The sequence below is a fragment of the Vanacampus margaritifer genome, chromosome 6, assembly GCF_051991255.1.
Source record: "Vanacampus margaritifer isolate UIUO_Vmar chromosome 6, RoL_Vmar_1.0, whole genome shotgun sequence".
Lineage (NCBI taxonomy): Eukaryota > Metazoa > Chordata > Actinopteri > Syngnathiformes > Syngnathidae > Vanacampus > Vanacampus margaritifer.
The window spans coordinates 8,577,221-8,603,166 of NC_135437.1; the positions used below are offsets into that span (position 1 = coordinate 8,577,221).

The window sequence follows — 25,946 nt, forward strand, 5'->3', positions numbered from 1 at the left end:
CACTGGAGGCAATGTGTGTGAAGTGCCTTGCGCAAGGACACGACACATGACTTGGGGAGAGCGGAGATTGAACAGCCAACCTTCTGGTTACTGAACGGCCGTCTCTACATCCTGAGCCACGGTCGCAACAAGACATCATCATAGAGGAGTGGAAGAGGATTCCAGTGGCAACCTGTGAAGCTCTGGTGGACTGGGCATTTTCACTTAGGGGTGTAGTCACTTTTGTTGCTAGGGGTTTAGCTGTTAATTGCTGTATTTTGAGTTATTTTGAGGGAACAATACATTTACACTGTTATATAAGCTGTACAATGACTACTTTTCATGAGTCAGTGTCATGTCTTCAGTGTTGTCCCATTGAAAAGATATAATTAAATATCTTCAAAAATGTGAGGGATATTGTACATGCAATTAATGAGTTTCAGAAGAAAATGTTGCTTCCTTCTGACCATTGGGACCTTTGTGAATGTAGGTAAGTCATGTATCTTTTCAGAACTGACAGCTAAGATGAAAATTAAGTCTTTTCAGCCAATGTATTCTAAATCACATTTACACATCTGCGTTGTTGTCTTTGGCAGAGCACAGTTCTTGCTACTATTCGTCTTAGAGGTATCATGTATATCCACATTATGATGCGATCATTCACTTGTGGCAATGAAACATTCCTTAATAGAATATTGATGCGACAACGTATCAACTCAACTTCCATTTGCTTCTCACCTATCAACGCACTAAGGAAACCACTTGCTGTGGATTTATGTCAACAGCCTCATAAATCTGTAGTTGTTGGACAGCTGGCACCATAACACTGTTTATCTTTCACTGACTTGATAGCTTTCACTAAAGACACCTTAAGTGCAAACTGACAGTGTTAGTATGAGCACTTTAGAGTTTGTGCAAGCATAATGTTGTTTAAAGTTCAATTCCCCTCTCAATTAATAACCCCCCTCTCTCTCTGTAAAAAATGTTTTGTATGTTGCCGGGCAGCATTTTTTTATTTGCCCTATACATTATTTGTCCAGTTTTAAAATCATGTGTTAAAGGTACCCTACATGATTAATTATTCTTATGGCTTTTTTTGCAGTGTGCATAATGATTGTATTGTGGTTTTGTAGGAATTACCCTAAACTTCTACACAGTAATTCAATTTAGTAATATTAATGAACAATACAAAATATAAGCTACATTGTTTTCTCATTTAATATGTGTCTGGCCTTTCCCAACAATCCAACAGTGCGTGCGCTTAATCCTCAGTATTATTTGCGTATAATATTTTACAGTTTCCAAACAACATCAGTTTGGTTTTATTCAAATTTAATGAAAGTTGAAAGTCAAACCAGGTTCTCCCCAGAACAGAAAATGTGTGTGTCATCTGCAAATAGCACACAATTTAAGATTTTCAAAACCATACAAATGTTGTTTATGTACATAAACAATTTGGGTCCCAAAACTGACCCTTGTGGGACTCCACAAGCAATACCCAGTTGAGTTGATTTGTGATTTGCCATTTGCACAAATTGATTCCTATAAGATAGATAATTTGTCAACCAGTTGAGTGTAACTCTTTTTATTCCATAGGTTTCAAGTTTCCTAACTAGTACATGATGATCTATTGTGTCAAGTGCTTTTTTTTTTTAATCTACAAATACTCCTCCTGCATTTTTTTATTTTGTATTTTTTTTTGGTGAATTGACTTCTGTCTCCTGCTTTGTAAATTGGAATGACCTTGGCAGTTTTCATTTTATGTGTGAATACAGGACAAATTACACATATAGGTCAATGGCTTTACAATTACATCATTTACTTCCTTAATCAAAAACATATCAATGTTGTTCCAGTCTGTGGAAATTTTGCCCTAGCATTTCAATAATCTCTTTTTCAGTTGCAGGATTCAAAAACATTGAGCTAAGGTTGCTATCTTTCTTCCGGCTGTGGGTTTGCAATTTGTTCCGCCAGTTTAGGCCCCACACTTACAAAAAAAATCTATTAAACCCATTAACCACATCATTCATATTATTTAATGTTTTGTTATCCTCAATAAAATATTCAGGATAACTTGTATTTGTTGAACCATTCCTGATAATATTGTTTAACACGTTCCATATGCCTTTAATGTTTGTTTCTTTCTTGTCCAATATGTCATTATAGTAATCTTTCTTAGGTTTTCTCATAATATTAATTAACTTATTTTTGTATAGCTTGTATTTCTTTTCTGCCTCTACAGTTCTTAACTTTAAGAATTCCCTGTATAATGTGTTCCTTTTTTTGCATGCATTTTGTAGTCCTTTCGTGATCCATGTTTTTTCTGTGTATCTTTTCTTCTGGTTGTAACAGTTTAATGGACAATGCTTATCAAATAATACTTAAAAAAATTACAAGAATGTTTCATAGGCTTTTTTAGTGTCAGTCTCCTCATATACTATTTTCCAATTCTGTGTTAGTAATTAATTTCTTAAGCTGTCAATAGATTCTGCTGTTCTTATTTTTTAGTCACTGATACTTGGGACCAAATGGCAACGATAAATGGTTCAAAATGTGATTCAAATAATCCACTTACACAAACTGCAAATCTAAGTATTCTGTTTATTCTGCTCCTTTTCAAATCTTAAGGCATGCAGTGCAGCGTGCCTTATCCCATTTGAGCTGTAAAACTCAAGATGAGAGCTAATTGAATTTAGTTGACAAATTGTCCTACGCCAATCAAGAAGCTTCTGCAAATGACCGATGGACTTGTCACTCACCACAGGCAAAGTTAGCAAATAGCTTTATGAATATGTGTGAGTGTGTAATGCAGCTGCCAATCTCCATGGTTAATGTACACTTACTGCAAATGGCTGTGTGGCTGATGAGTGTGTCATGTTGTTTACATTATGGATACTTCTCTCCCTATTAGCATTCCCCAAGCATGAGAAACTAAATTAAACGCCTCATGCCATTATTAATGGAACATTGGCCCCTCCAAGGCTGACACTGTGTCCTTAAATCATACCAAGCCAATTAAAACTGCTCCTCTGGGCCAACAAAATCATCTGTGAGATTTGTGGGGAAAAACACCCCAAAGGAATCAACAAACAAACCTTTACCAACATTAAAAAATAAATAAAAAAATAGCTTGATGTAAAGTGCATTTCATATCTTGTATATTTGCAAGAAATCCAGATCTGATACTTACAAGTATTTCTTATTTTCATAGACGTCATGTAGCTTTAAAACATGCGGGTGTTCTATGAGCTTCAAAATGGCTATTTCTCGCTCCACCTGGATGAAAGAAAATGGAAATAGGAGTAGAGGGGCAGGAAATGGAAAGGGATGAAGGAAAGAAGAAGGAATTATTAGTGATATGTCAAAATACTGTGTATAATGTAATAGTAGCACTCCACAAGCACAGCCACGCTAATTTGGCCAGTAGTCAAAGTTGAAGAAAAAGGTCTGTAAAAAATGTCCAGCCTTTGATTTATTCATTTATTTATTTATTTACCTGTGAAGGTCACTAGTGAAATGTGACAAGCATAAGCAGCAATCTGCACATGGGCTTAAGGAGAGTAAGCAAACCTATGCAAGGAGCTTGTGTAGCTAAGTTTCAACCACATTCAATGTAAAAATAAAATAAAAAACACAGGTTGTGTCTGCCAAGATACAACTTTTCACAATCCTGTAGCATTTTCACATGAAGCAACACTTAAATTGGAAAATAAATCTACAATATACTCTTACAAGTGAGGTTGTATTACTTTCAATAGAGTTTTCAACGACAGAGAAACCACAGAGACAAGAAATGATTCATAATAACATTTCACAACTAAAATAAAATCTTAACGCTATAGCACACAGCCCACGAGGTTCAATGGAATGATTTGGATAACGTTTATCTCGTCGCGTTTTTGTAAAGCCATATTTTGCTAGGAGGAACTTCACACGCCATAGCCATAGAAATGACACTTAACAAGTAATATGATGATTAAGTAGCAAGTTCATTTACAGCTACCTTTCTCAACTAAGTCACTACTCTATACTTTTCAAGCAACATTTCCCAAACATGCACATTAATGAGTCCAAACAAATAATTTCTTGTTGGGTTAATGGTTTGTAATTAATTAATACTATGCTACGTTCATAAGAACAGTATGATGTTCTGTCAATGCAGTTCATGGGGTTGTTCCACATTTCTACAGTAATTTGTATCTTGAGTTGAAAAGTTTAGTGACATCTGCTTTACAAGGCAGCACATTTCATACACAAGGTAACTTGGTGTGCTTTACATAAAAGTACATTTAAAAGCATTTAAAAACCTAAAGATGTTTAAAAATAAAGTACAGTCATTTCTGGACTACAAGCCGCTACATTTTTTTCACTTGCATTCGACCTTGCGGCTAATACAAAGGTGCGGCTTATCCATCAGATCACAACGGGACGCACTATAAAGGCACAAGAGCGTCAGGCAGAGCAAAACAAACCAAGTGAGCCCAAATACAGTAGGAGAGACAGAATGAGAGCAAGACAATTTGCCCCCTCAATATGAAAACGAAATTATCGGGAACCCGGTCCGGTAACATTAAAACACCTGCGGCTTACAGTCGGGTGCGGCTTATATGTGTAACAAACTTGAGTATTCCCCAAATTTATCTGGCGCAGCTTATAGTCAGGTGCGCCTTGTAGTCCAGAAATGACTGTCCATAAATACAAGATAGCTTACGGAAATGATGAAAACAATGAACAGTGCAAGAAAATTATTCCTAAAAAAATATTTTAAAAATGTTTTAAAAAAGAGGTCACCAAAGCAGGCCACTTTGGACCGCGGCAAGCTGCACAGTGAAGAAAAGAAAGAAAAAAACGTACTGTACTTCTGGTTTATTTATTATCCGAGGATAGAAAATACTTTATTTTGAAAAGTGACTGGATTTTGTTTGTTACAACGAACATTTGACGCATGTCAAGATGCTAATTATCTCAGTCACAGTTCGCTGATTCTAAATCCACAAGGTATAAACGTGAGTAAAAAAAAAAAAAAAAAGTATTTGGAAGGTTTCTTTGCAACGGGAAGAAAAGCCCAGTGATGAGACAACACAAAAGCCTATGACCAAGAAGAAAAAGGAAGGTGCATTCACAAACGAAATACGTACTTACGGTAACAGGGTTCTCACTTACGAGGCCCGATCAGCACAATATGCGGTTAGCGGCTCTTGCTGTAGCGTTATGATGAGTTATTCATGGACTTTATATTTGTTCTGTGGTGCCTTGTTATAGCGGCACATTTCAGGAGGATGCTGCTAATATAGTTACATAAAAATGTGGCTTCACGTTTACTGTAAAAGTATATCTACAAAGTACCCCCGTTTTTGTGTTGCTCGTATCATTTGTGATAAGCGTTAACCTAGTAACCGTGGTTGTTAATCTTTTCATGGTGTTTGTGCTGCTAGTACATGTACATAAAAATACACGGTGGATTTGCGTTTGTAGCATTTTATTAATCAGCCAACACTCGCACCATCACCCCCCACCCACCTGCTTACCTGTCCACGAAAGTAATGGGTTTGTATGAAGTGGTCTATGACGGGGAAAAAAAGGTAGGAGACCAATACTTTAAAAGATCTCCATCATAGGCATGGGAAACAGCCTTGTTTTTAACCTGGATTTAAAAGCAAACCTTCCTTCCATTAATGTTGCAAAGTAGAAAAAATATATTTCCCCACAGTCAAAAACACAACAACATTTTTTCGCCATGCTTGAGGTGGAGATTAAAAATTTGTTTGTAAATTAAAAAAAAAAAGTGTATTAACCTGTCAAGAGTCTTACTATTAAACATCAGCTGAACAGGGAGGTCAATAATGTCCACTTGCATCAACTTCTCTGAGAGGACAGTGGCCCTGTCTGTGACTGTTTGCACAGAAATAGTAGCACGTCCAGTGCGAGCTGACGGCTGACTCCACACAGGTTTCTAAGTTTCGACAGCGTTTCAGGTGACCAGTGAGGACTGGCAAGTAGATCAGTTTGGATTTGTACCTCTGGAAGCTGGCGTCAGCATGAAGAGCTGCCAGTGAATGTCAGCATGGAGACTAGTGGAATTTTATCTCAAGCCCCTGCACTGCCCCGCTGGGTTTACGGCCATGTGCTCGTCTACGATTTGACAAACTAAGGAGATGGAAAGACTTTTCTTCCATGTCTCGATCGCCTCACTGTCGATGACACAACCACACTTGCCTTTGACAGCTTTCACTTTCCTTTAGTGTCATGTAACGTGAGTTGTTTTGAAGAACAGACATGCTGAGTTTGTCTTGATTAAATGCGCACTTGTTAAACGCAGTGCACCTTTTACTTCTTCACACTGGTCATACAGCAGGGAATTGGGCTAAAATGGGGGAAACTGTTTAGTTAATCAGGGCTAATCTGGACTAATGAGCATTATGAACAGCGGTGAGTCGTGACACTCTCACCTGGCACTGCGCGGTGTGGATAAGAACGGGCCGACAGTGCCTCGCTCGCTGGCAGCCGGGATCCCCGCAGAGAGACTAATGCTTCGCGGGATTCAAGGCGAGATGAGCTGTCGAAATGCTACAAAGCCTGCAGCAGGCTTGTTAAGCTACCTCGAGCCACCCACTCTTCATTAATTGAAATACAAAAGCATGAGGCTTAAGTTAATGTGGAGACTTAACTGTAAAACCACATACTTATTGCAAGATTAAGCTGTTGATTAACTTGTGAAGGTGAGTTGTTTGAGGCACCGCATGCGCTCTAGTTTATGGTAGAAATGATCTGCCAAACAACCCCAGGCTCACCTGCAAATAGAGTTAAGGGTTCTGTTAGGGCAAAGACACACACAATCTTGTTGTGGTCCATGAAAGCACGCATTCAGGTCGTTGGATACACACACCTTCCTATTCTTCATGTGAACTTCTTGCTACTCAACTAGCTATTAACTAAGCAACTTCTCAAGTGGAAGAAAAGGTAGCATATTCATACACGGAGGTCAGATCACATAAAAGCCCAGGTGTTTATTTGACAGCAAGATCATTTGTCTCGTTAAGTGTGTGGTTATTGTTCTTGGCTAGCCATCATTAGGTGTCAGAACAGGAGCCTGTCAGGATGGGTTGATTGGCAACACTTCGATCCACAGGGAATCCATCAGCTTCATATCCTGCCACATTAGAAGGATCAATAGGCTCCAGCACAGATGAGGTTTGTGGCGTTAACTACAACCATGGTGATGGATGTTGTTGCAAGCAGGAAAGCAATCACAAAACTTCTGAATAAAAGAAGGAAAAAACATGATGTGCAATTGATGTTTAAATTAGGGAGACCACACACCATTTACCCGTACATGTCCACTTGTTGCGTCCTGAATAGTCACCTGATAGGCTTTTCAAACCATCCAGGATAATATTACCCAAGTCAGCTTGTATTTGAGCCTCTGCCATCACTGGCAGACAGCACACTCAATGTTTATACAATCATTGGCTAGTCAATGTGTCTCTGTGCAGCTTGAACATGGTAACTATCTTCAGGAAAATATTGTACTGAATGAGGTGACTGTAGAAAAGCATTGTTCATGTTTATAACAATTATAACAGACAGCAATTCTGATTAGTTAATTCCTTCACAATGATGATCAAATGTACAAAAAATTCTCATCAGGAACTATTTATGACAAATGTAATAGCTAGTCAATCTGGTGACCGGTTGCTGTGTTATTACTTTAGCTAATACTAAATGGTATCTGGTTTGGCAGTTCAACAGCGCTAAACAATCAATGCACTCACCATTATCCAATCTTTTTTGCTTGTTCCCAGTGTTGTTGCAATGTAGTTACCCCCTCAAAAACTTGACTTGACATGCAGCTGTTATGATTTTGGTGTAAAATGCTGCAACGTGCTCACGTGCAAGTCACTGCTGTATGGTGCATCGAATGAGTAATTTTATGGATGTTTGAGTTGTCTTACTGTGTGAGTGGTGACTGAATGCACCTTGAGTCAACTGCCGAATGCGAGTGAGTACAGCACTTGCTTCCTTTTGCTTCTTTACACAGCTATTGATCGTTCAAAGCAAGTTCTTTATTTCTTTAAATGAAACAAATGTGGCTACATTTTCCATGATTCTTATGCTGCACAACGAGGATGGTTGGAAGTCTGACTTCTCCGAGTTCAAACATGGAAGTGTGTATGAGAACGCCCCCTTGAACTTAGAAATTCCACTTGCGAAGTAGGAAAAAAAAAGGACCCCCACTTCAGCGACGGAATACAAGTGACGTCACTCTACAATGGCGAAGCCTTTGGAAACACAGACCATGAATGGTAAAGCATCATTTACTCGAGTATAAAACTAGATAGCTTTCTTCATTCAAAAATATTTGGCATAACTTCACAGAACACAACTTAAGTGTCAGTATCCCGCTGTCTGCCTGCATGAAATTACACGCTGAACTACTGAACTGTATGGAATGCTTATGAAATAAGATAAAAACAATAAATGAAGCAGAATTGTGACAAGGTAAGTTTGCTGGAGGTCAAAATGAGTTTTGAGGACCAAAATAAAAAACAATTTATCACTATCTGCCATTTTGGTTGTTTACTTTTCCCTCGAACGCTTTCAGGTCAGAACTGGGGAAAAATCCAACTGATATAGCCGACTTCCGACCATCCTCGAATGCAGCATTAGACACTGAAGCAGGAAGCAGTTCTAGTTCCGGTAGGACACAAACATGAATGTGAAAGTAAATAGAAAGAACATAACAGTTAGATTCCTCTTTAATTGGTCTATTCTTTGAATTGCTATGACAATGTGTGATTGACATGCACATGGGTCAAAAATATAGGCTTGCTGATGCCGGGATGAGACATGCGCAAAAGAGGGACAAAAGAATAGGGCTGGTGAAATCCGCCAGAACTCGGGACACAAGGCTCAAAAGTGGGAATATCCTGGTTAAACAAGACACCCTAGTCATCATGTAGGGTACCCTCCTAGGACCTAGACAAATGGGACAAATAAGATGTGGCATGCACTGCTGGTCATAAATGTCACTCAATTCTAAAAACATGAAGGGCTGCTTCGCATTGCCACATCAGCCCGATATTGATTCTTTAAATCAAGGGCCTGGATGATCAAACAAATAATGGAGAACATCAATTTCATGGCGCTCGGTGTTCGGAGAAGAAAAGATCACAGATAGGCAGGCGGCAACAAAGATGCAAATATATTATATGTGTGTGTTGTAACTGGAATCCAGAGGCTGGTCAAAACCTCAGAGGGGAAAATACTGGATCACAAGTTCTGTCATCTCACACTCGCCGCTTATTGCATCTTGTACCCTTTGGTCCACGAGTCTCTCTCATGCACCGAGGGGGAAAACACAGACATTTCTGTCATCCCCCACCCCAGGCCGACAATTGAAAGGTCCCTTGATGCTAAAATCTGGGGATCAAAGTCAACCAGGCAGTCATGTGTGTCAGATATTAAAAACACTGGGGTGGCTCCGCTTCAAGGGAGTCCCAGTGATGTAAAACAAAAGATGTTGATAGAATGTGAGAGAGCTAAGGCATAACCAATCTAACGGAGAAGACAAAAAGGGAAATGCCAAAGTAACATAAAGACACGAAGTATGGTGGCAGTGTTAACTTGCTACCTGTACCATGACCTCCTCACATCCAACCAGCCCTTTGTCTTGGAGATTTTTTGGAGACCGAAAGCATCAGTCTTTTAGCTGTGCCAGCATCAGAGTAAAAAAATAGTAGGTAAGTTCCACAAGCCATCATGGTAAAACGCATACCATGAAAAGCATTCAGCCAAGGTTTGAAAGGTACAGTATACAGGATACAGTATATGGAAAATGTACTTTTTAATTTGTGTTCAATTGGTGGGTCATAGGAGTGTCAGGGCACCCATCAAGTGTGAAATTAAACAACCAAGTGAGTACCTGTGGGGGTTGGAGGGGTTCTCCCTGAAAATAAGTGAGCGGGGCGGGCCTGTCTGCATCTCAGACCCACTATGATGGGGATACATTTAAAGAGGAAGGCATCCCGTCACTATTGACGGAAGGTCCAGCAATCAGTTAATGACGGGCGCCCATTTTGTTGGTGATTGACAAATGACGGGAAACTTCGTAAAATTGAGGGACTAAGCATTGCTTGAAGTGGGTTTTGTCTGTCAATGAAATCGTCAATCTAATTGTCCGTCCGTGACAAAATGGGCATTTTTCTGACAAATGACAAAAACATTGACTGATTCCCACTTCAAATGACAGAGACATTGCCCATTTAACTAAGGAATACCAACGTCGGATTGACGATTACAGCTTGAAATTAAATATTGATGGATTGAAGAGTGTCCCGACTGTTGACGATTGACGGACGCTCAAAATTCGATGACGCACCCACCTCTGTAAATTTATATTTACATTTACACATTTGGATAACATATAACCTACATAACATATACAATAAGGGAAATCTTGCACATACAGGATGTTAAACACTAGTCCACATCAAATTTAGGGATGAAAGAGAACTACAGTTATGGCATGTGAGTGTTCAGCTATCAATGAACAGAATGAGGGGTGACACTATATCTTGGTCTCCTTGACAAAAAATGCCAGCTCGTCATCCATCCATGCTTTTGGCATGTGGATACATTCACACTGTGCACACACACTAATGCACACCCCACCCATCACTGCCAGCCAGCTATGAGTCACCTCCATCCATCCACTGATACATACGCATGTCAGTCAGTGAACCAGTGGAGAAATATCATAGAGCTCCACCAGAAGACTGGCTAGCCAAGAAGATGTGTATGTGGCCATTGTTTGATTACATACAAGTGCAGTAAATGTGTTACAAAGCTATGCTAAAGTGTACGTCATGGCTGACATCAGTACCAGTAAGAAACTTATTTTTGTTCAAGAGTCATGATTTTCCCAGCTGAGTCCTACAGCGAATTACACCATTTTTCTGCTTCAGATCCAAATAAGCCACTAAATTAAAATTTAATATTTTAGCTCCCTGACTTGAATATCACTACTACTAGGCGTTTCTGATAATGATTGTGTCAGTGATCTTTTGTGACGAGGAAGTAAATTCCTCACACGGGGTGGTTTGATCAATGCCAGACATGTAAATCAATATCGACAGTGTCTCTGCTAAGTCCTTATCCTTTATCCATCCAACACCGTTCAAATCTTGCTCAATATCCCCTCTCCATTCTTTACTAACCTCCTTCTCCTATAAACAATAGTTTGTTGTTTTTTTTCTTCTGTCAAACGTTGATTGTTTGGTTCTACTTAGGTCTGGGATGCTGATAGATGAATCGGGCTGCTACTTACATCACTGGCAGGCTACATTATTTCACACTAACAGACATGCCCCTGGACAACCTTGGTCATGATAGAGTCTAATGGGAGAGGCCTGACAGAGCCCGAAGTCAAAGGTTGCAAACATGAATCTTTGGGAACTCCAGCACAGTTTCTCAAGATGGAGTGCAACAGGCCAAGGTTTGTGTGAATGGGCATCCAATGAGCATGTCAGCCACGGGAGTGATTTATCATTGACAGGCAGGCAGCGTAAGGCTTTGTTATGTTGCGTGCGTCACTCATCTGAAATGTCTTTTTTGTCAGGTTTTCAGTCTCCCTCCTTTGCGGAGATAATTTACTCAGCAGGGTTGACAAGGTCACCTTGAATTTGTACAAATGGGAAATGAAATGATTCAATCTGATGGAATATATACTAAATATTTAATCCACTATATATGAATTTTCAACGATCAGTGGCTTTCAAGATTTGTTTCGTCAATTTTTTGGGGTGCATATTTTATTCACAATTGATGGTAGAACGTCACACCCATATTGAACTTTGGTGATGAAAACATCGTTCGTTTTGGCTTGCTTTTTTAAAACTTTAACTCGTGTTTTCGTCCAAGAGAAGGATCTTGTAAACAGCTGCTGGAGCAGTCAGTTCTGGCTAAACTAAACAATTCAAAATTCTGCCAGAAATTTGAAGCTGAAGATGATTTTTGTTTTTGGTGTAGCAACCAACCAAAAATATACATCCAAATCAGCCATCCATCCATTTTCTATACCACTAATGTTAAGAGATATAGGACACCACCAATGTGTGTGGACGCATGTCAAGGCACTAACTACTGAAACAGATTGAAAACAACCCAAACAAAGAAAGTGAGCAACAAATGAACAATGATTCTTATTGGTTTGGCAATTCAAGCAGACAGGGGTGATGACCTGATGGATGTTCACTCAGCTCACTAATAATCTCTGAGAATTAATACAGAGTCTGGTCACTGACACCTGGGTCTGCTCAATAGTGGTCATGTGCTTGGACTCAATAACGGCAGCGAAGCAGTGCAAGACTGGTCAACTGAGATGACTGGATTACTCTGAAACATAACGTAGAGAATATTCATTGGGGATTCAATTCCACTAGCAAACTATCTGCTGCAATCACACCTAACTAATGTTAACACTAACATTAGCAAAGGGAGGAAACTGCATTCAGAAGTAATTCATTGTTTTGAACATGTCTGATTACACAAACGTCACTGTCCTATACTGTTGTGCGCATTGCTTTTCATAACAGGTATCTGGTCACATACACAATTTGATACAATTAATTCAATGTTGGGGTCATGAGCTATTAAACCCTCTTCCTGTCAGTCAATTGGGAAATGGCATCATTGTCGAATGCCTGTCAGAAGCAAAGAACTGCGATTGAACCACTAACTTTGAAAGGGGAACCACGGCAAAATATTTTCAGAAGCTTGCAAAATGTGAATAGAGAAGCTGCAATCATATTCAATTACAGTTAACCGCTTTTGTCATCCAAAAATGATGCAATTTCCAAAATGGCTGACAAGAAGAAGACAGGCTTAAACAAGTATTTAAACCACAGATCTGGAAGTTTCTGGGGGGGGGGCTTGCTGGAAGGGGGTGGCGGTGGTGGTGGGGGGCGCATGTCATTGTTACCTTTGCTAAGTGGGTTAAATTAAATTAGGCTCATTGTTTTTGACTGCCCCTCGTATGATAATGCACACCCTAAAAGAATGAAATCACTCAACTGCCATTAATGAGAATGAATAACAAACATTCAACCGTAAGTAGTGAACATGGACAAAAAAACACTTAAGTGGGTCAAACGAGTCCAATCAAAAATTTAAGAATTGCAACATGAAAAGGAAATGAAACTAAACTTGATGTAAACTTCAAGCCACTTGAAGGCAGAGCGACTGGATGAAAGGTGCCCCACCCCCTCAAAGGAAAATCAGAAACAACAGATACAGATGTGAAGAGTTATCTCATCTGTGACAACTCAGCAATGGTTGCGTTTTAACAGTAGAAGCCCATGCAATCAATTCAGACGTGCGGAGGTCTCCTGTTGAGCTCAATAGGGGATCTCTTTACATCTTGACTTGTCTTGCTCCATTTCGTTTCTGTGCCTTCACTCCATTTCTGCTTTATCTTCGGAATCAGCCAAACAACACTTCATGTATTTAATGAGTTGTGTCACCAGAACCATAAAAACAACCAAATTTTCAACCGAAGTCAACTTTATTTTACATGGAACCAAATGGTATATAGGTCAAGGGAGTTTTCAATCCCCACAGTGTGTGTCCTGCGGGTAAAATCTATTCCTCCCTTTTACCAGAGCAGCATCAAAATTCAAACCGAGAGAGAAGTGGATATTGATTCAGGAACAATGAGCCTCATTCACCAACAGGTTATGAAAAAATGTGTTAGTAACTTACATACATACACTTACATACTTTTCAGGAAGAAAGCAGAATTCAGCAACATGTTTCCTGACATATTAACAAAAAGATGTACACAAGAGATGTCAATGTATTCATGATGTCACGATGCTGGGGTATTAAAAGCGACGCGACTCGAAGTGCTCTGTCCACTTGCCTGTAAGCCACAAGGTTATATGTGGTTATATATTATGTTACTTGCCACAAGGTTTTATGTGGTTATATATGTTACTTATGGTGTTAAAACCACCATGTTTCAAATTACTTTATGCATCATGTCATGCTAATTTAGCTAACGTGCTAACTGGTTTACTACAGAAACATTAACTCTGACGCCACAAGGTTATATGTTGAAAAAACACAGATTTACAGGCGGTTTAGGAGTTCCTGGTGTATCCATGAGTATTGCCTTTAGCCAACAGAGGGCGCGCTCTCCTCTCTCCTCTCCTGAAAAGCTGGAAGGCGTTCTCGCGCTCAAAGCTCCGCCCCCTACGTTAAAACACTGCCAACAAGTTGAAACTGAAAAAAAGAAAAGTGAAACTGAAAACCAGAGCGTTGAAACTGAAAACCTGTGACACTCGGAAAAAAAGAGTGTAAAAAAAAAATTGTCAGAATGGCATTGAAAAAGACATCATAATACAAAAAAAATATGTTTAAAGAAACTAGTGGGGTTTTTTTTATGTCTGTATTTTATTTTTCAATACAACCTTTTACAATGCCAATACTTGTTTCAATATCAATACAGCTTTTTCCACAATTATTTTTTTTTTTTTCCAATACAAAATCTTATTGTCAGTGTTGTGGCTCATAGAGAGGGCCGACAGATTCGTGAATGGTAAGAAATATACTAACACTTATAAACGGCGTTGTCGTCCACTAGCAGTTTACACGATTATGTACTGAACACAATTCTGTCCTCTTTTCAATTCAAAAATTGTTCAGTTTTATGGTTTTGCCGTAATTTTTCGGTTTTACGAGCAAAGGCGATGGGAGCTAGCAGGGTGTAGGGTATGTGTATTTTTTTTTTTTACTATGAAAACAAAAGCACATAAACAGGTCTCAGTCATAGTTTCTCTCTCTAGATCAGAAGGAAATGCAACTGTGTCAGGCTGTTAGCATCAAAGTGTGTCGAGTCATTTTGCGCTTATTAAACTGCCATTGCAAATAATTCAGACTGGTAAGTGTGAATTGATAACCTGGCAATAGCCAGATTGATATTTGTGATTTACTCAAGGGTGTTCTCCACAATATCAATCTGGGAATTCTCCACGATAAGTTGCTCGGGAAAGGCGGGACATTCTTTACAATACTTCAAGCTGATTGGACGACGCGGCATCTTGTGCACGTTTGTTTTGACCAATCACAGCAACGGATGAAAATGTCGTCTTCGGTCTCGTCTTAGGAGAAAAAAAAAAGCACGAACATCTTTACCAGATAAAAATGCACGAAGCGCCTCTCGATGTTCAACATTCAACAAGGAAACGGTGAGTAATTCTGCGACAACAGAATTAATTGTCGCGTCCATTCATCCATGTTAGGTTAGTTTGTTTCCTACGGTGTCGGCGCTTCCTGGTTTTATCACAGCTGCACATCGCGCCCCCAATCACAATGTTGCTTTGCGATTGGTCCTCGGTGAAAATCAACGGGCTCGGTACAAGATGTATTCTCGGGAGTTTGTGAACTCACAAATACTGTGAGAATTCAGCTTGCAGAGCAAGGCTAGTGAATTGAAGTTCCGGCATGCAAATGTATGTAATTATGCTTTTGAGGATCTGCTTTTAGCGAATACCAGAAAAGATCATGTTGGGCCGACCTAGCGGGGCACGCCTATGCCAATGAGAATAATTTTGCACTTCCACCCTGTTAAGTCAAAACAGTACACAAAACCTTGGCTTCTGGCTTTGCAGCAAACCAAACTGATGGATCATCGTGAAAGGCTGCAACATATGAAAGCCATTTATTTTACTGCTTCTGCATTAGATCTGCAGTATACGCACACACAAACTCAACTTGCAGTTAGAGAAAGTGTGAGACTAAACGTATGTGTTGGAAGCATTTCTATATCCGCTCCACCTGCGGCACAACAGAGATGGGAGGGAATGGTCAATCCGTAATCGTTAGGAGGGCAGGTAGAGGCGGCGGAAAAAGAAAGCTACAGTGGTGTCACTGAAATGTCGGGATAACAAGATTAAAGCAAGTGCGATTCATCTTGGACTCAGACATTTTGTACCTTGGCCGCCCACTGCAATATCTGCCGCTACTTCATCACTTGCTTTGCTCTGCGTCTTAGGTCCATTAGTCATTTTCAATGAGGTGTATTCAAGCACAGTCATTGATCCAATCATCATCTGTAACAAAACCTCGCCATACAGATGTACAAACACAGCTAAATTAACATGCGGTCTCATAAAAGAAGTGAAATACTCTCATGAAAAAGTGGTGTAGAATTAAAACGATTATTGATTGTGCTAATGAACACTTCAAGGGAAAACGATTATCGATCCATTCTTCAGTATTTCAGCATCCAGCTACAGGTATTGAAGCAAACTTGTGTACTATTCTACAGGTGGGAAATCTTTGTCTTCTACTCCCTTCAATTTTAAAACCATGAGACATGTCAGACATCAGGAGTCTGAAAACAAGGACCGTCACTGTGCTGAAATAACCACATCCATCTACTTCAGATGTCCCTTTCCAAACGTCTCCTCAGTCTGTCTATCCCTCTTTAACAATTTTTCCTCGACCTTGCCTCCTTTTTCCAACCTGATTTGGGGTACCACGAGGGGCTTTGAAGTTGTGCTGCTTGAGGACCAGAGCGAGTCACTCGGGTTTATTCGTTGTTCGTATCCCAACACCAGAGGCAGCATCAGTCACTAGCAGCTTGCTAGCTGAGAGGGAGATGTGAGGAAAATATCGACAGCAAACACACACTGCTGCACACTAAAGATACTCTGGTCTCCCAGCTAGATGATTCAGCTTGTGGCTTGCAACAATTTAACCTGCCCTGAAACTAAACAACGCATTAAAGTCACAGATCCATTTCTTGTAATGATACAGAGAAGCCTCTCATCTCATTGGTAAAGCTTGTCAGAAATCAATGGGATTTTTCTATTTTCTCCACACAATCATAATCAGTACAATCAGCATTACTGTAGGTTCTTGAATCTTAACATATATATATATATATAGAATATAATTAGAATATCAAGGAAAAGTCTTATTTATTTAAATAATTTGTTTCAAAAAGTGACACTTGCATGTTAAATTCCTTCACCACACATAAAGTGAAATATGTCAAGCCTTTGTTTGTTCTAATTTTGATGATTATGCAAAAAAGACAAAATTTTAAAAAAAAACATCCCAATCCTTCACAAAGAATATTGTGACAAAGCTTAACATTGTAGGCTCCCTGTGTCCCAATTTTGTCAGCTACTTCATGCAAAACAACAGTAGAGGTTTTCCTCAGTCGTTAAATTGTTTCAGTCTGGTTTAGTAGGCTTTAAGGCCTAGATACACCAATCCGATATCGGCCAAATGTGACCGATGCTTAGCCCCTGTGGTGTCAGCTTGGCCGTCGGCACGTCACATTGGAAAAATAAAGAAAGTACACTCCAAAACAGACAGGCACCAATGCTAGTTATTAAGTACCTTCTGTGCATGTTTGAGGACTAATCCCCATCTATACCATTGGCGGTGGTAGTCACTATTTCTCATTGTTAAAAAAAGCACCCGGAAAGCTCTTAAGATGCAACAAATAATCTTAATATTAATTGACAACTAATCAATTATTTAAAAAAAAAAAAACTATTAGTGGTGCAACGGATCATCATTGATCCGTGGTCGGTTCGGATCAGTCCCCAAGGTTTGGATCGCGCACAATCCGTGGATTGGTTGGTGGGGGAAAAAACAAAAACAAAGTGCACATTCACACAAAAACAACATGATCAGTCCACATTCACTATAATAGCAGCAGAGGAAGTTGAAACTCCTTGTGGATCACATAAGTCGCATGTATGATGAGCATCTTAATGATACAGGATTTTTTTTTCTGCCTCTCGTCTCGACACCATTCAAACATGTCAAGGAAGCTGAAACATACTCAACGTAACAAGGCTAACTTCAAAATAAAGTACCAAATAATATATTGACGGCAATGCAAATAGTATTAGTAGACTTTTATTTTGAAATTGGCCCACGTCGCGATGTGATGGCGAGCTTAACTTCCCTTTTGCCAGGCATATAGTATAGTCTCATTGTTGTGGTGATAACGATCATTACATCCATTCTGTGATAACAGTAATGGAATAGGAAGATCACATTACATGGTTAAATGGAAGTTAACCCACAAAAAATTATTTACATTTATATGATCTATGCAGCAACGGTAGTCTGGACACGGTATTCTGATTAATATTGAGTTTGTGGAATAAGATTTGAACAGCAAAATCTACCCGTTATTATCCATCTCAGGAGTGGCTATTTTGCCACTTGCGGTCGACTAAAAATGACATAACCATAACGACCAATCAAGGCTCACCTGTTTTTCGTAAACTGAGTCATGAAGGAGAAAAAGTGTGCAGCCACAACTCGCACACACTGAGACCAAGACAATTAATTCAACCTGTCCCGTCCAGACTTTCAATTCCCAAAGCCAGTCAGGCAAAGGGCATGGGGGCGATGGAAAATACATATATATGATGTAAATATGTGTGGAACTGAAGTGGCATTACACACACACACACACACGCGCGCGCTCGCACGCGAAAAGAAGTCATTCTCTCCTCTAATGGCACCGTGGGGACCCAAAGTATAAGCATACTTAAAAATGTGACATCCAAAAATGTGACCTGATTGCTCTCATATTGGCTGTCAGTGAATGCCACATAAACGCAGATTTGCAGCAGTAAGAGAATCAAAAAAAAGTGGTTTTGGGATTCAAGAAAACTGTTTTCTACATGACCTCATAATAGTGTGCAAAACCATCAACACATTTTATGTTTCTATGTGGAACTGTGTCCCAAAAGACAGCAGCGCGCCCCACTATGAGGCCATGTGCAAAGATTCATGTCCACAGACACAGAAGAGGCCAGGAGAGGAGAGTGACAATGGCTGAGTTCAGTAATTGCCTCCGAAGTGCAGCTTCAGCAAAAGCCTTTTGGTCTCGTCGAAAACCTGTCAGTGTATTTATCATGAGGTACCATCTTTTCACCTGCCGCATACGCACATGCTCGGGTCCCGACTTAAGAAATAAATACAATAAACATATTACATTATGTATGTATGTGTATAGAACCTGCATAAATATTTAATACCACATTTATTCAGACATCGGGACATTAATACAAGTTAACTTTGACCTCTACAATTACAAGAGGTGCTTGATGTGGTGGTATTGAGCTTCCAAACATTTATGTGTATGACAAACTACTGGTTGAATAATGGGATTAGCTGCACATGCATTTTCAATTCCTTGTCTAAGGGCCGCCAATGTAGTCCGGTTTCCTGTGATATGCAACATCCTTTGTAGGGTACCTATCAGGACTGGAATGCATGAGCACGTACGACAATCCTATTGGACACTTTGGCTAACATTACACAAGCAGGTATTTTGTACACAAATATCTGAAACATTTTGTGTCAACCTATTTGATGGTCAACTCATTTGACTTTTCCTGATGTTTTTCCAGCCCTACCTGATACATGCATCATTTCAGATACATTTGACATTACAAATATATGAATGTGTTGAAAATCTATTTGAACTCTTTTAGCGCCAAAAACGTTTAATAACGTTTACTAAAATCCAAATGAATGCCGCCAAAAACGTTAATTGACGTTTGCTATGTTGTTGTTTTTTCTCAGCGTAACGTGTTGTGCAGCGCTGTCTGGTCAATGGGCTTGTGAAATCAAAAACATCCAACTATGGCCAGCAGTTGGCAGCATTGTATCACTTTTGTATGTTCTTTTCTCCTTATCTTTTCAATTTTCGCCCAATCTCACTCAAATTACCCATTTTCAAATGGTGATTGTTAAAGAACGGAATAAGGTAGAAACATACTTTTTTCTCTAATGAAAGAATGGAACGGGATCTTTCATTTGGTACCCAAGTGTTTATGTAGTAAAAGTTCACAATATTCTGTTTGCCTTGAAAGATTAATTAAAATGCTCGAAATCGGCCGGCACTGTTGGGATTGTTTTTTGGATAACGTGTGGCAGTAAAATAATTAAATTGGAAGTTAGCCCACATTTTTTTCTTTACAATAATATCTTTTATGCAGGCCCACTTGTCTGAACATTGTATTCTGACTAATATTCTATTTGTGGAATATGAGCTAAGTGGCAAAATCATTCATTTTGTCACTTGCTGTCAAATGAAAATGACATCACAGTGCCTATGAGCTCTGGTAACGACCGATCACGGCTCACCTGTTTTCTGAAGCTAATGATTGGCCATTAAAGAAGCCTTGAGCAACTGACTTCTCCTTTAAGATGTGTTTAAATCTTGTGAAAGAGGTAAAATTATGAAACAAAAATGATGTGGTCTCTCTCTATCACTTTGTGCAGTGTACTGGCTTTTGGCAACAATGTTTGAAGGCCTTGAGGTCATGGTGCTGTTTCAAATTCTTCCAAACTAAGCTAATTTAACCATGCATTTAAAAAATATATACATTTTTTTTGCACTTGGGCTCAAAACATGCTGGAAAAAAAAACTTCCCACAGCAATAGTCAGACTTGGTATGTTATTATTTCAATATTTGTCCAGTTATAATATGGATCAAATATAGTATGGAACATAGGCAGTGTTAGGTTTCTACAGTGGCAATATAAGCCAAATTTGCACAAAAGTCCAAATCTACTGTAGCCCATCACTAACCTATGTTAATGCAGGAGTAAAGTCAAAATACGATAAAGATTCGTATGTAAAAAAAACAACAAAAAACTACTAGATCATAAATATAAAACAATTGGCAAATATCGCATGTTGGGACCATCATAAAACAAAGATAACAACAAATAAAAGATGATGCCTCCAGCGTGAGCATAAAAAGTAAACTAGGGAGACGTTGTCAAACTAAGCAGATTATTAATACTGACTGCTTATCAAACACTACAATCACTGCACCAATGACATTCCATTGAGAGAGTGAAGGATTCTGCCGCAGACAAGATGCAAATGAAGAAATTTATTTTCCATTTGCAGAATCTGTGGTGTAAGCAAGTCTGCACCCTGCTTTCAATCTCTTATGCAAACAATTACAGTGCGGCATCAGCGAGAGTCCTGTTAAAGACAATTTTCTTATCTTGTTGTCCTTTATAACGATGGCTAAGTATTCCATCAAAACAACGGACAATTTTCAAAGGGACATGAACTGGACTGCTCGGCAGGAAACCTGAAAAGAAAAATGGATTTGTGGGTAAAACCTGTAATACATGTAAAAGCTCTGACAATAGCCATCCAAAGTAAAACTTCACTGCATGAAAACAATCACAACTCAGTTTCAAGCTGTTACTATGCTCTAAGACCTTAGTATATGCAGTTCCTTAACATGATTAGTCATTCAAGCAGTCTCATGCCCAAAGTTGAGCTAGATAACTATTTGATGTAAGTTACTGTGTTTTAGGGAGTCATTTGCAAAATTCCCATGAGAGGGCCATCAACCAGCATCCATTACCATTATATTACCATCTGCCTAATGACAAATAAATAACATCAACTTTCTTTTCCCCATCAAAACCCAAGATACTCTACAAAACAAAATGATTCTTACATCATGAGTGGGACCCCAAAGCTCTTAACACACTTCGAGTCTAAAGTAAAAATTTAACAAACAATACACATCACATCATTCTCCGCAAAGCACAATAAAGTCACTAATGACTTCCATAAAAAAACCCTAAAGTTCTATCATCAGAGATCTCTGTGAACACATAACTGAAAATTGAACTAACTTAGCTGTCTGTTTTGGAGATATTCCTTTTCTTTATTTATTTTCTCTCTCCAAACCTTGATCAAATCATGCAGTTCCAAAATGAATGACATTGGGGCGTTTTGGGACGTTCAGCCCGAGTTGTACCATAACCATCGATTGTTTGGGGAGAGTGTTTTTGCCACACTTTCACATATCGTTGTAGCCTGGAGCTCCGAGGACTTGCCTGTCGTGCCTGCTCACAAGCAGCAGGTTTGCACGTCGTCTCAGTATTGAGAAGGGCATGATTGCATAACCATCGGGGAGGCATGACGGAGGCGTCTGATCATCCCAAATTTATTCTGCAGAGTGACAAGCGACATGCAGCCAGTCATAAAGAACTATCCTCAAAAGAGGAGAAGAACAAGGCGTCCTGCGATAGAGGACATCGCCTTGTGATCGCCACATCATCTTCGCAGTCTGGCAATTGACACAAATATATATAGAAGCAAATGTGTGCTTCAAGCTATGACATGTTTCCCAGGATGTGCAAACTACCAAGAAAACTAAGTAAAATCAAAACTACTCTCAAAGGTTTAAGATAGCAAGAGGATAGGATAGGAGAAAAGAGTGGAAAACTTTATTTTGGAAAATAGTTCAACTATTCGCCCATATACATAAATTGAAACCGGAGATCTTGCCTCTCTTCTCTCCATGTTGCAAAACAATGTTTATATAGCCACACACAAACCAAACATGTTGATATTCACAAACATAGTCAAACATAGCAAACTTAATAAAGAAGGTGTGCTACTTACCTTCATTAGTACTGACTCACTGAGTTTCTCGCGATTGACGATCTTTATGGCAACTTTCTGGCATGTTACACAGTGAACTCCAAGCTTGACCAATCCTACAAAAAAACACAAAAAAACCTCATTGAGTAAAACATTTGCATTTTTATACAATATAAAGTACCACTGATTGTTAAAGTACCACTGATTGTCACACGCAACTAAGTGGGACGAAATTCGTTCTCTGCATTTGACCCATCACAGTGTTGATGGTTTCTGTATTTCTGCCATGGATTAAGTCAGGGCAATAAAAATAAAGCACCTGTACTAGAGGTTTCTGCTGAGATTTTAATGGACTTGTGTATGCTGAATTAAATGTCATGCATCATGATGTGTGAACTGTGAAGACTTTCCTTAGTGACCACACTCGTGTAAAATGGCTTGTGACTTTAAGTCCATATTGCTGTTATTGACTGCATACGTGTAGTGACACTTCCTTGAATTGCTCCACGGGGTTTATTTGAATCATAAAAACAGTAAGATAGTGGGCCATTTGTGTTATTGATTCCTACAATGTGCTAAATAGCTGCAATGCAGTTGTGCTGTGTTAGCTAAAACACAAGTAACAGTAGAGTCAACGGACACACACAGCCAGACAATGAGTCTATGACGTGTATAAAAACACGACAAAAGACAAGAAAAAGTGACAATAACACTTGAGAGTCACGCAACAGGGAAAAAAAAAATGCAGTTTCACATCACAGTTTGAGACACAAAATTAGCATTTTGCACCTCATCGAAACACTGAATAGCAAAAATGAGAATCAAAGATTTTTTTGTTGCTGTTGTTTCAATTGGTGGAGACGCATGGATGTGCATTAAAGTGTGCTCACGTCACCTATAGGTAGGCGATAGTGTTAATTTAATTTAACGAAAACTAAACAAAAATAATTTCGTCAACACACATTTTTCACCGGACTAAAACTAGACTAGACTAGACTAAAACCCTCATTAATAAACAATAACTGGGCCAATATCAGTATGCATTTTTGTCGACTAATGAAGACGGGACAAAAACGTACTTCACTTAATAAAAACTGGACTAAAATCTATGGACATTTTAGTTCATGAACAAAAACGAGACGATATTTATCAGATTTTTTGTCTCTTCTAATCTGTCGCCGTGACACACAGTAACACACTCCCTTTCAAATCTGCAGCTAGTGAGTGCAACATGCACACAGAGGACAGACAAGATTTGGATTCACGGTGAACGGTTAAAAAAAAAAAGTACATTATAATAATGTAACATTAATCCAACCGCCATAAGGTTCCAACAATAATGTTAATCTGGCAACTAACTAATGCTGGCTAATTTACTAGCTCATAGTGTGGAGCCATAGTAGCCACTTGTTTATATATTGTAATTGTGTGTGAAATTGTTTTTCATCAAAGAGATGAGAGATCATTTCATGTAAAATAGTTCTCGCTCCGTAATGTTCAACATAATCTGTTGATAGAAAATTGACAGATTGTGCTGACTAAAACTAGACAAATAAAATTATGCTTTCTTGGGCTAAAATAAAGACTTAAACGCTAGATTTATTGTCGACTAAAAATTGACTAAATAAAAACACAATGAGGTTGACTAACTATGATAGAAACTAACAAGCGTGATTGAAAACTGAGACTAAATTTAAAAATGGCGTATGAAATGATCACTAGTAGGCGGAGGAGGTCGAGCCAAGCTCCGTGCAACTTTGCGCCAGCAACGAGCTTTGTCTGGCTAGTAGCTAGCTACTAGTGAGGCCAAACACGTTACAGAGTCAGTAATCATCACCTGCAACGAGATCTCGCGAGATTATAACACCACGAGATGTCTCGTCCCTGAACATTACACGACCCCCCCCCCCCCCACACACACACACACACACACACAAAAAGTCTGTGTGCGGGGCAGAATACACTCTGTACTGGTCGCCAGCCCATCGTAGTGTTTTGATTTTCTATCACTGCTGTTTCTTGAGGTTCAATCTTGCCATCAACCTTAGGTGACGTCAACCATTTACAAAACTTAAAAACTTGATAGCCAAAGAGTTTTAAGGCGGTGGTTGAATTCACTGAAGCTTGAACAAAATGAGAAAGACGAGGTGGGAACTATATCAGGAGTGTAAGAAAGAGAAAATGTAGTTTTAAGGACATCCAAAAAACCATCGGAATAGATGCAGGTGAAATGTTTGAAGATAATGACTGTCTGAGAAAGCATAATGACTGAAGAATAATGGCGAGCATTGTCTAGTAGTGAGGCCCTGGCTTGTTAGTCAAGGATTCACATTCACAAGAGTGGAGATGAAAATGCATGGCGAAGAGAAACGGTGGGAAGAGATGAAATGTTGACGATTTGGTTGAGAGCGTAAGGCATTTGATCAAGACGTGGAACAGCAGTCACAACCATTAGCCCTGTGATGATCATCATATGCTAATGGACGCCAAAGTAGCTCATGAGTCACGATAAATGCATTAAAGAGAAAATATCTTCCTGAAAACATATGGAGTAAACTGGATTATTGACTCACTATCCATCTTCTAAAATCCAATGTTTGTTTTTGTGGGAAAAGTCTGCACAGAAAATCCATTACGATTTCACAACCATCCATTTTGTATATTCAAATAAACTCCTTTCAATAAATAGGGTTATATCTAGTGTTGTTCCGATACCGTTTTTTTGGCCCCCGATACCGATTACGATACCCAGTTTTGCAGTATCGGCCAATGCCGATATCATACCGATACCTAAGTTGTTGTTTTTCTCAACATGAAAAAGCTGTCCTGCCATTGGTTCAAAGCAATTAAGGGCCAATAGGATATCTTAGCTCGGCATGCAGTGAACATGTCACACATCAGTGAATGTCATGCAAGAGCAAGACACAATATCCTGCATCCAAAATCCTATTTTAGCGTCACAATTAATGTTATCGGCACGTTACTTGTTAGTACTCACCGATACCGATACCACTGTTTTACTGCCGTATCGGGGCCTCTGCCGATTCCAGTATTGGTATCGGATCCACACTTGTTATATCTACTATATCTATATACCTATCATAAGCATCCATGGTGCTAACATCACGCGTTTTTGATATCAGTCAATAAGAGTTAACGTGGCTCAGCTATTCCCATGAGCTCACCGCCTTTGGAAGTGGCAGTGAGAGTTGGCGGTCTGCACCTTAACTGCAACAGCTGCTGTTAGAGAGGTGTGAGCTGGTGTGCCTGATTGAGGCGGTCTTGGCTCAATGTTTTTGTAAATGCAATTACCATTTTAAATCATTCAGTTGGAATTTTATATAGGTACTGAATATATTAATTGTACAATACACTGATAAGAAGAACACACGCATGCAGGCATGCAAGCAAAAATGCTTGATTGATGGGGTGTTCAAACAACGACTGTTTCCATCTGCTGAGGCTGGGGGGTTTGGTGCCTTGCTCAGGGGAACCTTGATGG

At 39.3% G+C, this 25,946-nt stretch overlaps 1 protein-coding gene across 5 annotated transcripts in view; it reads right to left on the reverse strand.

The window, feature by feature from the left end:
• The window catches only part of brsk2a (BR serine/threonine kinase 2a), a 192,665-nt gene that overhangs the window by 55,207 nt on the left and 111,512 nt on the right, over window positions 1-25,946 (reverse strand). For all 5 annotated transcript variants that reach the window (XM_077567801.1, XM_077567797.1, XM_077567799.1 and 2 more), the window contains exons 2-3: window positions 22,466-22,560; window positions 3,170-3,255 (exon numbers count right to left, since the gene is read on the reverse strand). In XM_077567801.1, the coding sequence (XP_077423927.1) occupies window positions 3,170-3,255; window positions 22,466-22,560 (181 nt within the window). The remainder of the gene's footprint in view (window positions 1-3,169; window positions 3,256-22,465; window positions 22,561-25,946) is intronic.